Consider the following 14,786-nt stretch of genomic DNA (forward strand, 5'->3'; position numbering starts at 1 on the left):
CCTATCATAGCACCTGACACACAGCAAGCACACCCTCAATGTTTCTACGAAAAATCCACCCCCCTACCCCCCCCCCCCCTTGCAGCAAGTCCTTTCTCCACCTAAAACAATGCTTAGATTGGAATGTCTCACTTCAAGATCATCCCACAACTGGTGCCTTCTCATCTTTCAGGTTATCAGGCTCAATTGTCACTTCCTCAGGGGCCAATTCTGATCACTCTGAGTAACAGTGGCCACAGCTACCCTCTCTTTCACACTACTTTTCTTCCTAGCACATATTACTGATTTTTTTTTCTTTTGTTTATGTAGCCTCTCCACTGCCCCATCAGAACATTGAGTGCCAGGAGTTCCAAGATCTTGACTGTTTCATTCACTGCTGTTATGTCCACTACCTAGAAAAGTACCTCCATAAATTGTTTAAGTGCTGGAGTTGAGACTTACATACTGTATACACTGTTGTTCTGTAGCTTGCTCTCAATCAGACTCTATTCAACAAATTTACACTAAATCCAACAAAACAAAACTCTACTCAAAGTAATTTACCTAACCCTCTCACAAAGTTCAGAGACATGAAAACCCAAAGCTGAGGTTCAGGGTTGAACACTACTCCTGGATTCCACTACCTTTCCCTGAGGAAAGTCACCAGACTAGGGAGCCACACAATCACAAAGTGGAGAATGACTGGGGCTGGAGAACCAGGGAGGAGGGGGACAACCATCAATACTCAGAAAGATCACTGGATGGAATCACAGCAACCTCAGGAAGCAACAGAGAATTCTAGGGTACAGAGCCCCAAATATGTCCCTAGAGATCTTCTATTATTTCACACTTATTCACGGAAGAAATTGTTTTCAAACTGGGGCTCTCAGGAAAGGGTTCTCTTTCCATTAAGGCTGTTAAGGAGGTAGGATGTAAGCCTGGGTTGCTAAAAGCCATCTTAGTCATCACAAAGTAAAACCTGTTGAGGATGAAGCTAACTCCTTGGAGAAATGGGCAGAGAAAATTGTCTGAACTTCTGGATGAAGCTATGTCTGAAGCCATCCCAGCTCTGGACTTTTTAATAACACAAGCCAATTAATTCTCTTTTTTGAAAGAGAATTTCAACCAGTTTCAACTAATGTTCTGTCATTTATGTCTTTGGAATCCTGGCTGAGGTGAACTATATCTATCTATCTATCTATCTATCTATCTATTTATTTATTTACAATTTATTTTTGGTAACACCAAACACTTATTGTTCTAGATACCTTATATGTTTTAACTAATTCAATCTTTATAATAATTCTATAACATAAAATATCATTATTAGTTTCATTTTCAGTTGTGGAAACTAAGAACTAGAGAAATTAAGTAATTGTGCTACGTCACAAAACTGGTAAGTGATAATGTGCAAATCATGTCTGGTCCCAGAGTCTGCATAATGCCTCACTGTACCCAACCCTATCTGAACTGAAAAGCCAACTCTATGACTCATGGCACTATCATCTTGGGATGGACAGGGTCCAGAGACCGTCTATTTGTGCCACCTGTCCTCAATTTCATCATTTGTAAAATGAGATTAATTGCAGCTTACCTACCTCATAGAGTTCCTATGAGGAACATGAGATGAGAATACACGTGAAACATTTAAACAGTGACTGGCAAATAATAATTACTCAATAAACAGTAGTTATTGTCACTCTATGGGATACAAAAGTGCAGCTGGCAAATATAATACAGATGGAAGAGATCTGTTTTCTTTCATCTTTGTCCTTTAAGTGAAGAGAAGAGATGTCAAGGGGGGGAAATAAGGAAGCTTTCTTGCCTTGACCCATTACAAAGCTGTTAACTCTGCCTGGAAGGCTACTCACCATTGTCTCAACTCCTATGGAACACCACCGAGCTCAAATACCACCTTTTCCATGAAGTCTTTCCAGATAAAGGGCTCCTTCTTTCACCGCCAAATTTCCACAGCATTTAAAATCTATACCTCATGTTCTGCCCCATGTACCTGCTCAAGCCCTTTAATGTACTGAGCTCACTGAAGGTAGGCCCCAATGTTTATCCTCCTATGATCTGTTTCCTCTTCTCGACCCTAGAGAGAAATAGAATCCCTCAGAGAAAGCTGAGAACCCTGTGGAGGCCCTAGACTTATAAAGGCTGAGAAGCCAACCAGGATGGGGTGAGGCAGATCACCAAGAATAGGACCTAAGGCAGCTTAGAATCAAGAATGAGCACAAAGAAAAGGGCAGTAGAAGGGGCAAGACACCACTTCTACAAGGAGAGGCAATGAGGGCTTGGTAGAAAGAGAAGACAGGAGGGAGTGGGGAAGGTATACAGAACCTGAATGGGGAGTGAGATCTGAAAAACTTAAAGAGATTCCAGCCAAATGCAGAAGGAAGAGCTGCCTATTCTCTTAGCCAACTGAGAATGGGTGCCCAAGTTGCCCATTACAAAACTTACAGAAGACAGATCCCACTTTGTGGGATTCAGAGACAAATAAAACACATCCCGGTACTTTCCAAACTTGCAGTCCAGTGAAGGTGAGTGGACAAGTACATGAAAACTACAAGGGAGAAGGTGAGTGGTGCTCTATGAAATAAAAGGGAGGATTCTGGACGGTAATATACGGAAAATGAAAAGACCTAAAGACACCTTAAAAAGAGGGTGCCTATGGTGAGGAATAGATGAAGATTAGAGATGGACATATGTATTCAAGGAGATGGCAATTTATTTTATTTTATTTTACTTTATTTTTAAAAGATTTTATTTATTTATTCAAGAGAGACACACAGAGAGAAGCAGAGACACAGGCAGAAGGAGAAGCAGGCTCCCTGCAGGGAGCCCGATGTGGGACTCGATCCCTGATCCGGGGATCACGACCTGTGCCCAAGGCAGACACTCAACCTTGGAGCCACCCAGGCGTCCCGGAGATGGCAATTTAAAGAGGCACCAAAGGCTGGCGTATGGTGTGGAGGGGAAGCCAGAAGGTGAGAGAGCTGAGGAAGATCTGAAAGGAAACTATTCAAAGGTAGAATATGAAGTCACTGCTCAGAGGGTGGGGTTACCTTTGAGAGAAGCCAGAATTTTTACAAGGAGGGGAAGGAGGGATCCCTGGGTGGCGCAGCGGTTTAGCGCCTGCCTTTGGCCCAGGGCGCGATCCTGGAGACCGGGGATCGAGTCCCACGTCGGGCTCCCGGTGCATGGAGCCTGCTTCTCCCTCTGCCTATGTCTCTGCCTCTCTCTCTCTCTCTCTGTGTGTGACTATCATAAATAAATAAAAATTTAAAAAAAAAAAAAAACAGGAGGGGAAGGAGACTTTCTGGAGGGTGGATATTTCACAAAGGGGACTCTTAGGAAAATGGGGGTGGGCAGGAATTCAAAGGCATACTTTGAAGCATCTCTCAGGGGGCTTTCTATGGCAAAAGGGAAATCCCCTCAGGGAGCAATGGTTCTCAAACTTGAACGATTCATCAGAATCACAAGGAGGGTCCCTAAAAACAGACTGCTGGGTCCTACTCTCAGGTCTTCTGATTCAGTAGGTCTGGGCTGGATCCAAGAACTTGCATTTCTAACAAGTTTCCAGGTGATGTTGATGCTGCTGGTCCAAGGACCATGCTTTGAGAACCACCGCCATAGGGGAAGGGATTATTTAGTGAGGAGGCTCTCAAATGGGAAAAGGGCTGCTAAAAGGAAAACGGAGGAAGTCCTTAAGAAATCTCTAAGGAGGGCATTAAGGGTCTCTCAATCTCCAAAGGAGGAAGAGTCTGAGGATGAAACCTATGAAAAATGGCCTGAGAGATCCCTGAGAGGTGAGATTTCAAGAGATGAGGCTATCTGTTGAGGATCTTTTTATTAAAAGGCAACAGTGGAGGCTTTTGGGTAGGAAAGGGAAGCGTGGAAGATCCTGGGGGCCTCTGAAGGGACAATGGGGGTAAGGAGGCTCAGAACTGAGAAGATCTCTAAGTTGATTTCAAAGGAAAGAAAATGGAGGTGGTGAGAGGATGTAAATAGGGACCCTAAAAGGGGTAAATCTGATAGGGTCCTGAATGGATGTAGATGTCACAGGCAGGAATGAGGGAATGTTCTGAAGGAATCTCAGAAAGGTTGTTGATGCAGGACAATTTTGAAGGAAATTCTCTAAAAGGTGTCTGGGGGAGATGTGATCTCCTGAGAGAGATCTTGGATGTAACGGAGCAGGATGGCAGAGGTCCTTTGAGAAGAAACCTCTGAGTAAAGTTTTCAAAAGGGTATTGTATGGGAAAGGAGGGTCTTCCAAGTGGAATGTGGGAATGTCAGGGTAGAAGGTTTTTCAGAAAGAATTCTGGGACTTTTTAATAGCCGGAACTCAGTTATTGTGAGGAAAGACTGTATGAGCAGGGGGTTCTAGAGGACTTGAGGGAACCTGTAAGGAAGAGTACAGAAATTTCTTGTACAAGTGTCTTAGGAAGGCAGGAGGTCTCCGAGCAACGATTCAGTGGGTTCTGGGGGGTGTTGGATGGGTCTCTGAGATTTCAAGGGCCTATCCCAGGAGGGCTTGAGGGGTTGCTGAGGTCTCTGAGAAGATGTGAGGAGCTCTTTGGAAAAACTGCATCTCACAGAGGTCATGAAGAGGATCTTAAGGTTTAAGGTATTTCGAAACTTCAACTAAAAGTCAGTCTAGAAAGGGGGATTTTCAAAGGTATCTAAAGAGGATTCTGGAAAATATCAGAAACTACAGGGGGCCTTTTTGGAATCCTGAAAGAATCCGTGGAAAATGTGTAGGTTACTAGGAAAGAATTGAGATATATAACACGGGTTGTGGAAAAGGCTTTCGGTATATTGGATAAGAGTTCTCCAGAGACTTCCAACGAATCTTTGGATATTTGGGATAAGTGAAGGTGGTGTTGGGGAAGATTTTTGGGGTGAGGGTGATCTCTAGGGCATTTCAGGCTGGTGAGACTTGGGGAACCTGAAGTCTTTGAGAAGGATCTGTAGAAGGTTCCTAAGGAATGACTCTGTGAAGGGGGAGTGTGTGCAGAGATGGCTCGTGCGTTGGGAGCGGGGGTCCTCTAGGTGAATTTTGGAGATGTGAGGACATTTCAGAGAGTCTCTGAGGAAGACTTTCAGGGCATACCAGGGATATTCCAAAGGACATGGTGGTGGGGAGGGGGCTCAAGGATTTGGGGGCCATGAGTGGATCTCCCAGGCGATTTCTGGTATAGAGGTGGGTGGGAGGGAAAATTCTTGGGACCTATGAGAAAGAAGACGCGGAAAGATTGTGGGGATATGCGAAATAGATCTCTGGGGGAGATTTCTGGAATGTGCAGGGTCTGGAGGGGATCTCAGGGAGACTGCAGGAGATTTTTAGGGCTTATGAGGGAAGCTCCGGGAGGAGATATGACACACATTGTTGGAATAGATGAGGAGTGGCCTCCGGGGAATATTTCTGGACGGAGGAGGAGGATGGGGGATCTGGGGCCAGAGGAGGGGTTCTCTGAGGAAGATTTCCAGAGACCTAAGCCGGCGTCTGGACAAGATTGTGGGAACGCAAGGGGGGGGGGTCTCTCGGAAAGATTTCGGACCGCAGGAGGGGTGGGGGTTTTCAGGGGGCTCTAGGGCGGGTTTTGGGGGGCTGCGGGAACGCCCTCCAGGGAGATGTCTGAGGCAGAGCTGCGCGGGGGAAGGAGGGGTCACAGGGAAGGTCCCCCGGTCCGGCCCCTCACGGTCCCCAGGGTGTGAGGGTTTCGGAGGGAAGCTTCCCAGGCGGCCTGGGCGGGCGACTCGGGGGTCGGGGGTGGGGGATTCTCCTGAGGGCCGGGACCCCCAAGGCCCGCGCTCGCCGCGACCCGCGGCTCGGGGTCCCTGAGGGGGCGGGGCCGCCCGCGCGGCCTGGGGCGCCCTGAGGTGAGCCCCGCGCGCCCCGACCCGCCGCCGCCCCGCCGCCGCCGCCCGGCCCTGCCCGCGACTCACCGCCTCGGCCTCGGCCTCCGCCGCCGCCGCCGCCGCCGCCGCTCGGGCCTCCTCAGGCCCCCGCCGCCGCCGTCGCCCCCTCTCCGGCCCGCGAGCTCCCCTCCCTCCTCCCGCACCGACCACCGCCGCCGCCGCCGCCGCCGCCGCCGCCGTCGCGCTGCGTCACCGCGCCGTGCGTCACCGCCCCTGGCCCCGCCCCGCCGGGGCCGCCGCGCGCCGGCATTAGCTCACGCCGCGGTGACGAACGGCGCGCCCGCCAACGGGCGGCGAGGGCAGCCCGAAGGGCGGGAGGTGTGCGCGGAGAAAGGCGGGGTCCAGGCGGAGAGGGGAGCGCGGAGGGTTGAGCGAGGCCCAAGAGGCCCGCCCCCTGCGCGGTAGGATTGGTTGGCCGCGGGGCTGACAGGCAGTCGGCCCCGCCGGAGCCTCGGGGCCGGCGGGCGGGGAGGGGGCGGGGCGCGCGCGGCGTTGCCATGGGCAACGGGCGCGGCGGAGCCGGGGATTGGTCCTCCCGGCCCGCAGGGGGCAGTCTCGGGCGCGTCTACCCCAGCGGCCGTGAGCTAGGTCACAATTCCTGAATCTGGTGTTCAAGGCCGGCCTCCCCGCCCCTCCTGAACGCCCCGCCTAAGGCCTGGGCCCCGCCGGCCCGGTGGCCAGGTGAGGGGTTGGCACGCAGGCTTCTGGAGTCTCAGCTTTACCACCGCAGCCCTCCCTGAGCCTGTTGCTTCGTCTCTCAAGTGGAATGGGACTGAGACGATGCCTAGAAAGCGCTTGGCGCAATGGAGGCCGTCCACAAATGGGAGTTGTTGCTTTGACTATTGTAGTCTGTTCATGCCACAAACTACCCTGGATCTGGTGACTAAGCGGAGCGGGGGCCCTCACGCAGAAGGTGACAGAGACATGACCTGTTAGAGGAACTCAAAGAAAATGCGATCGGGGTAGACGGAGTGTAGAGTCCCAGGCCAGGAGTGGTGGGAGATGAGCTGTGGCCAGATGTTTGGCCACTTGAGGGAGTTTGGGCTTGTCTTGAGGACACTAGGGAGCCAGGGAGGGGCTTCAAGCCAGGGAGAGTCATGGTGAGTTGGGGATTTGGAAAGATGGCTCTGGCTTTCCTATGGAGCAGAGATTGGAGGGAGTAAAACTGGGGGCCTTCAGTTCGGGAAGGCAGTTGGGGTGGGACAGAGGCTTTTGCACCTGGGTGGGACTGTGGGACAGGGAGGAGGGAGGACAAGAGGGACTCCCAGGAGGCCGAGTGAACCTGCCCTGGGACTGGCTGGCTGCAGAGCGGGCAGAGAGGGTGAAATCCTAGACAAGGCCCCTGACTGGGGTTTGGGGGTGCCTCCCTGAAGAGGAGACCCAGAGGAGAAGCAGGTTTGTTTGGAAGACGCTAGGTCCCCATGTGGGCCACCCAGCAGCGGGGGCCAGGAGGCTGCGCAGTGCTGGGTCTGGGGTTTAAGAGAGAAATTGGAGCTGGAAACCAAGATTTGAGGATCATCAAAGATGGTAATTGGAGCTGTGGGTGTTAGTGAGCTAACGTAAGGAAGACATGAAGGATGAATGGAGATGAGGACTCAACAGAATCCTAAGAAAGGGGGACCTCTAAAATATGAGCAAAGGAATCGACAGTCTCTCCAAGATTGAGAAGGGGCAGCCAGTCAGGAAGATGCACTTCAAGCCAGGGTGGGCGATATCACAAACCCCATCCACTAGCCCCAACATCTAAGCAAAAGCTTTCACAGCATGCAGAGTAGTTGTGCTCGAGAGATCCTGGTTCGTTTATTCACTCAAGGATACTCAAGTACCCGATACATGTCGGGTGCCATTCAAGATTCTAGAAATTCGATAACGGAACAAAGCTTACATTCATACCTGAAGCTTACATTCTGGTTGAGGGGACACAATAAATTTAAAAAAAAATACGATGTGACTTGGTGATAAGTACTATGGGGATAAATAAAGCAAGCTGAGAGGGTGGAGTGATGGGGTCAGCACTATTTTAGGTGAGGAAAGGCATCTTGGGTCAGGTGAGATTTGAGCAGAAATCTGAAGAAATGAAGGGGTAAACCATAGGGAAAGAGGGTTCCAGAAAGAGGGACCAGCAAGTGCAAAGGGCCAGGGGGAGGATTATTCACAGAACCACAAAGAGGATAACATGGCTGGGAAGGAGTGGGCAAAGAAGAGGGCAGTAGAAGACAAGGTCCAAGTGGAAATGGAGGATGGGTGTTGGCAGATAATGGCCACTGTAAGGACTCTAGCTTTTACCCAAATAACGTACCTGGAAGGCTTAGGAGGGTTTTGAGAGAAGAGGTGTATTGTCTTCCTCTGGCAGTCTTACGAAGAACAGAGTGTGGGATGGGGAGCAGGGGGACAGTGAGGAGGTTGCTGGGAGAGTTCAGGGGAGATGAAGGTGGATAGAACCAGGCTATGGGCCATGGAGGGGGGGGAGTGGGCAGGTTCTGGTTACATTTCCAAGTTCTGAACTGACAAATTCTGATGTACGAGGAGAGGAATGAGATAGGTTAAGGATGATAGACATCCAGGTGGAGATGTCAGGTTGGCAGCTGGATATAGGAGTCCAGAGTTTGGGAAGAGGGCCAGGCTGGAAAAAGAATTAGGATATCCCCTTTGGAAGCCAAGAAACTGGATGAGATCAGGAGGAGAGGGTGGTAGGTGAAAAAGAGAAGGAGACGAAGGACTGAACCCTGGGACACCCCACCGTAAAAAGGAAGAATCAGCAAGAGAGGCCAAAAAGGAACGGCTAGAACATTCGGAGGAAAACCAGGTCACGGTGTTGTCCTGAAAACCAAGTGAAGAAAGTATTTCTTCAGGGCCCAGAGAGTGTTGGGCGGTGTCACACACAGCTGACAGGGCACGGCTGATGAAGACTGAGAATTGACCCTTAGGTCCAACACCAGAGAGGTCATCGGTGGCCCCGGCAAGGGTATGTCAGGGGATGGGAACAGGAGTGACAATCTGCTGGGAGAGAGCTGAAGAGGAAATCAGGAGGAGACCTTGGAGGCAGCAAGTGTAGACCATTCTTTCGAGAAGTTTTGCTGAAAAGGGAAGGAAATGAATGGGCAGTGCTGGACAGAGTTCTTAGTTTTTAAGAAGGAAGACACCCCCGCGTGCGGGCTGAGAGGAAAGACCTAGTAGGGATGGGAACACTGATGATGCAGGGAGAGGGAGAATAGCTCCAGTGACGCCCATCAGTAGGTGGGACGGGGTGGGACGGTGCCCAGGGAGGGGGTTCAGGAAGTCTTGATCACTGCCACCCGCGGAGCCAGCACAGTGGGCCACCCATTATGGGGCTGGGCCCTGTGAAGAGTCTCTTTTGTTGGCTTATATTTTCTCACTGAAGTTCATGGAGTCTTCCCGTAAATGACTTCCCTTTTATTTCTCCTTTATATGACAGGATGTTGTGTTGATTTGGGCGGGGGGTGGAATATGTGTCTAATAAGGTTACGTTATCTAGGAATTTCATTTCATGATTGGAAAGGGAGCAACACAAATGCACTTAATAAAAAAGAGGGTACTGGTCTGACAGAATTGGACACCATCATTGTAGAGCCCATTACTAGGCCCCTGGGGTTGAATCAGTCACCATTACCTGGGCACTGTGGAATCCAGGTGGCAGTTTGCCTACCAAACATCCCTAAGCTCCCCTTTTCTACTCTGGAATTAAAATATTCCAGAGGGGGACAATCCAGGAAAGCTTCCTGGAGGAGGGGAGGAGCTAAAGAGCTCATTGTTACCTACTATGTATTGAGCATGTCCACCATGCTAGGAGGTGTGTGAAGCTCTTTAATCCTCACAAGGATCTTGAATCAGAGGGGTGAGGTTACTTAGCTGGGGTCACACAGCAAGGCGGCATTCGAACCCCGGTCTGAGTGATTGCAAAGCTGGGAGGTCCTGGCAGATGAGGGGAAGGAAGGAAGGGGAGGAGCCCTCTGAGACAGTTGTCCCAGAATGGGCATAAACAGGATGTGGTGTTGGATGAAACCTTTCCCCTGCCCCACACCCCGCCCCCTGAAGCCCTGGTCCCCACCTCTAGAAGACAGCGGAACTGAAAAAGAAGAGGCCTGTGGACTGAAAAGTCATGGTCAGGGGGCCAGGGGTTGTATGGGAAGGGCTGGGGGCTGGGGCGGGGCTGGGCCTGGGTCTGAGAGAGTGCAGGGGTGAAGGTCAGGCTGTGGGATGGTCAGGGGCTGGGAGGGTGACCCCAACTGCGGCAAAGGGCTGGCTGGGGGAAGAGAGATGCTGGTTCCGGGTTTAGCGCCAGAGCAAGCAAATCCCCAGGGTCTCCTTGAGTGCTTCCCAAGGGCACCTGCCTAGAGGGCTGGAACCCAGCCTCTACTGGGCAGCCCCAACTGGGGCGTGTGCGCTGGTAAGGGGCGGCAACTGCCCCAAGGAAAGGTGCCGCCTAATGTCCCCAGAGGTGTCCCATGAGCTGTCAGGGCCCACCTCGTTAGTAGTAGATGGAGAAACTGAGGTTTGGGGAAGGGGCGGGGGCCGAGAGCAGGCCAGCTCAGCTCTTCCTGGGCTTCTCTGGCAGTCCGATTCCCTGGTGGTGTGCGAGGTGGACCCAGAGCTAAAGGAAAAGCTGAGAAAATTTCGCTTCAGAAAAGAGACGGACAATGCGGCCATAATAAGTGAGTGTCATCTCCTCCCCTGGAAGGATGGTAGAGAGGGTGGGGACAAGGAAGTCTGGGCTAGTGTCATCAGTGGATGGGAGGGGCGTCTAACCCCTATGTGCCATCTGTTTCCAGTGAAGGTGGATAAAGACCGGCAGATGGTGGTGCTCGAGGAAGAATTTCAGGTGAGGGTCTGGGATGGACAGGACCTCCAAGAAGTGCAGGGTGGGCCTGGGAGAACCAGAGGGCTGGAAGATGCCAGGAGCCTGGCATTGGGGGCCAGAAAGGCCTGGAGGGCAGATCCCAGCTCAGCTGTGACTCTAGGCAAGAGACACCATCTGCATGGGTCTCTGTTTCCTCATCTTTGAAACGAGGGTACTGGAACCCTTTGGGTTGACTATGGATTCAATGCTTTAATTCTTGTAATGGGTTTAGAAGAGGGCCTGGCACCTAGAATATGCTTGATGAAATGATGACAGTGATGACAACGACGGTATTTTATTGGCACCAAAATGAAAGTTTCCTGATAAGTCAAAAGCCTAGCAGGAATCCTTCCTAAAAGGGTAGACCTCACCTTTTCTCACCTTGATGTCTTTATCAGTCCCACGGGGATAATAAGTTACTTTATAATGTTGTAAGGATTGAGGTGGGGGTGGGGGTGGCCCATGGAGGCTGAGGCTGGGGATGTTTGACAGGCAAGGGGGATTGGCTAGGAGCTGGGCTCTCTCAGGTCCTCCGAAAGGCAGTGCAGCAAAATGGTTATGATTTGAATCCAGATTCAAATCTGGATCGTACTGCTCACTATCTGCCACCTTGGCCAAGCATCTTAACAAGTCTGGGCCTCGGTTTGCTCACCTGTAAAGGGGGGGATAAGAATAGAAGCTACCTCACAGAATTGTGGGAGAAGTCAATGAGTTGATCTATGGGTGTTTCTTGAACCAGTGCCTCGGCACTGGTTTGTGCTGACTTAATGAGTCTTTTCTCCCCCCCCCCCCCCCCCCCAGAACATTTCTCCAGAGGAACTAAAAACAGAGTTGCCAGAGAGACAGCCCAGGTACCCTGGGGGAAGGAAGGGGGAGGGTCAGGCCTGGGAGAGGGGGTGGTGACGAAGGAACAGACTGAGGGACCCTTCAGATTCCAGCCTTAATAACAGGCTCTGATCTGGGATTGAGGCCATGAATTCACACCCTAGGACTTTTTGTTTGTATACTAATATTGCAGAATTTTTTTTTTTTTACATTTTATTTATTTATTCATGAAAGACACATAGACAGAGACATGGGCAGAGGGAGAAGCCTATGTCTCCTTCTGCCTCCCTCTCCCTCCCTATAGGGAGCCTGATATGGGACTCCATCCCAGGACTCCGGGATCACAATCTGAGCCAAAGGCAGACGCTCAACACTGAGCCACCCAGGCGTCCCTTTATTGCAGAATCTTACACTGATAGTCACATATGATATTAGACCTTGCTCTTTTTTTTTTTTTTTGTACAAACTGTGTTGGGTTTTGGTCTCATGATTGCACTTACTTCATTAAACAAAAAATGAAATTTTCCTCATTTCAATGCTTGAGAATCTCTGGGTAGCAGAGGAGTCACTTGACCTTTAACGATTGGGGAGAATTCTGTGTGAAGCCACCTAAGTCTGGTGCTTTCTGTAGGAGGTGCTCTTTGACACGCCTATGAAATCTAGTCTGTGTAGATTTTTCATCGCCACTGGGGTGAATTTTGGGCTCCCCAGGATTTTGACCCTCACTCTCAGGCTCTAGATCTCAGCTGGGATCAGCTCCCCAGCTGTCTGACAAGTGTGGTCACACTGGGCCCTGTACACAGAAGGGAGTCTCGAACACAGGGCTTACTGCTCTGCAGCTGCCTGCCATCTGGATTTTTTTTAAATAGTTTTTTTAAAGATTTATTTATTTATTTATGATAGACATAGAGAGAGAGAAAGGCAGAGACAAAGGAGGAGGGAGAAGCAGGCTCCATGCTGGAAGCCTGACGTGGGACTTGATCCCGGGACTCCAGGATCGCGCCCTGGGCCAAAGGCAGGTGCCAAACCGCTGAGCCACCCAGGGATCCCCCTTAAAATAGTTTAATCTTTGAATTTGTGTTTTGTGTCAAGTCTGATGGGATAGTGGAGCCTGTGCTGGGGACTTGGAGCCTCCTTCAGCTCCCACGTGGTCCCTCCTTTAGAAGGACAAGTAGCAAATTTAGTAAGACCACGATCAGTCTGGAGACTGCAGAGGAAAGGGAACAGCTCTTCTCTTGCCTTTTGAACACGAGGCCCCACGTTTTCATTTTGCACTGGGCTTGGCAAATTGTGGAGCCAGCTCTGGTCTCAGGCCAGAGGTCTAGAGCTCAGCATGGTGCTTGAGCCCCTACAGTCTGGCACTGAATTCCCTGGGCTAAAATCTTCCCTCTATCCACAGAACCTTGGCTAAGTGACTCTGGGCCTCTGTTTTCCCATCTGTAGTATGGGGATAATAAGGGCACTTATGTCAGAGGGTTATTATGAATCAAACAGGCACCTGTGATTATTATTTTTCATCATTTTGAGGCCAGTATCCTGGGTTTCATTTGTTAACCTTAGCTTCTTAGACTCAGGCAAGATTTCAAGATTGTGAACTCAGGTAATGGGTATTGGGCCTCGGGCTCCAGGCAAAAGTACTGAATTTGAATTCCCTTTCACTGGTGCAGGTTCGTGGTTTACAGCTACAAGTATGTGCACGAGGATGGTCGAGTGTCCTACCCTCTATGCTTTATCTTCTCCAGTCCTGTGGGTGAGGCACAGCTCTCTACCTGTCCCCACAAGAGGGTCTGAGAGTCTGTGCGTGGGGTGTGTGAGAACATATACGTGGGTGCAGGTGTGTGTGACTGGTGACTGTGTGAGTGTATGGCACATGGTGTGTGTGTGTGTGTGGTGTGAGTGCTGGGAGGGTAGTGGGGTGGAGGCAGGGGTTCAGATTTCTTAAGAGCCCACAGGTCCTCCTTAGTCCCAAGGTGTATAAGCAAGTTAACCCCTCCCTTTTACTTAGAATATAACTCCTGTGTGGCCTCTCAGCCATCTCCAGGGACCCTCAGAATAACAAGCCCCCCAAACAAAGCCCCCAGAATCTGGGTATAGCTTCAAGAGAACACCTTAGAACAACTCCCAGGACCCTCGGAAAACTTAAAGGCCTGCATGACATTACTAGGGCCTTAGTGATAACCAGGGTCCCCCAATTATGCTCTTTTCTCTTCTCCACACAGGTTGCAAGCCTGAACAGCAGATGATGTATGCAGGGAGTAAGAATAGACTGGTGCAGACTGCAGAGCTCACAAAGGTCTGGGCCTGGGGCTGAGGCTCCCCAGTGCTAGGGACGAGGAGGGGGAAAGTCTGGGCTTGTGGGTCTGAAGGAGGATGGGCTGAGGGTCTGGGCACCCGTTCTGAGGGGAGGAGGGAGCTAGAGCTCACTCCTTCAGTTCCTGAGTGGATCTTAATGCAGAGGCCTCTCCTTGCCCAGGTGTTTGAAATCCGCACCACAGAAGACCTCACCGAGGCCTGGCTCCAAGAGAAGTTGTCCTTCTTTCGTTGACCTCTGGGCTGGGGAACGGAATTCCTGATGTCCCTGAAGAAACTGGGGACTGGGACCCCAAGAACTGGAACTCTGAGACCCTAAGGAAATTAAAATGCAGGAACACTCTCAGCTCTGGTTCTGTATCTAGTTGTGAGCGCTAGCCGGCAGTCCCTGCAGTACCGGCCTTCGGCCAGCAGAGGGCAGGCAGACCAAATGGATGCCCGCTGAGTCCCAGGAGGAAAGGGAGGGGGATACCTGTTTCTCGGAAAGAAGGCGAGGGGCCTGTAGGGTTTCCTGGGGAGGAGTTGGTGGGAGGTGGGGGAGGGGGCTGGGTTTCCTGGAGGAATTGGGGAATATTGAGCTCCGGAGGAGGCCACTCCGAGGGGAATAAAGACACCTGGGTTCCTGAGAGTGAAGGAGATAGAGCACCTGTTTCCCCTCCTCCCCACTCCCCACCCCAGCTCTAGGAACTAGCAGGCGTTAGCTGGCACTGAAAACTGTTCTCAGTGAGCCCCCAGGTAGGAAGAATTTGAAGGATCAAACATAATTGCATAAGGGAGTTGCTGGGGTGGGTGGTTTGTGTGGTTAGGGAGGACTGAGGGCCCAAGGCTGGGGAAGGTGAGAGGATCCTGGGCTCTCAGTGGACCCCTGAGGGGAATGAGGTTGAAGGGC

The 14,786-nt window shown here is 51.1% G+C and overlaps 2 protein-coding genes across 10 annotated transcripts in view; one reads left to right on the forward strand and one right to left on the reverse strand.

Moving 5' to 3' along the window:
• SAMD4B (sterile alpha motif domain containing 4B) overlaps positions 1–6,078 on the reverse strand; it is a 42,971-nt gene extending 36,893 nt beyond the window's left edge. Inside the window, exon 1 of the mRNA XM_025425037.3 lies at positions 5,932–6,078. The gene's annotated coding sequence lies outside the window, so the exon portion shown is untranslated. The remainder of the gene's footprint in view (positions 1–5,931) is intronic.
• On the forward strand, positions 4,366–14,243 carry GMFG (glia maturation factor gamma). 9 transcript variants are annotated; one of them, XM_025425046.3, is made up of 7 exons: positions 4,366–4,609; positions 10,481–10,577; positions 10,695–10,744; positions 11,564–11,613; positions 13,255–13,337; positions 13,807–13,880; positions 14,061–14,243. In XM_025425046.3, exons 1-7 carry the CDS (start codon positions 4,586–4,588, stop codon positions 14,130–14,132), a joined length of 450 nt encoding a protein of 149 aa, XP_025280831.1. In that variant the 5' UTR covers positions 4,366–4,585; the 3' UTR covers positions 14,133–14,243. The 9 variants fall into 9 exon arrangements, with proteins under 9 accessions (XP_025280831.1, XP_025280835.1, XP_025280829.1 ...); XM_025425048.3 differs by lacking the exon at positions 4,366–4,609 and adding an exon at positions 6,675–6,817; XM_049109667.1 differs by lacking the exon at positions 4,366–4,609 and adding an exon at positions 6,982–7,004.
• Positions 14,244–14,786: the final 543 nt, after the last annotated feature.

This window comes from Canis lupus, chromosome 1 (assembly GCF_003254725.2).
Source record: "Canis lupus dingo isolate Sandy chromosome 1, ASM325472v2, whole genome shotgun sequence".
Taxonomy (NCBI): Eukaryota; Metazoa; Chordata; class Mammalia; order Carnivora; family Canidae; genus Canis; species Canis lupus.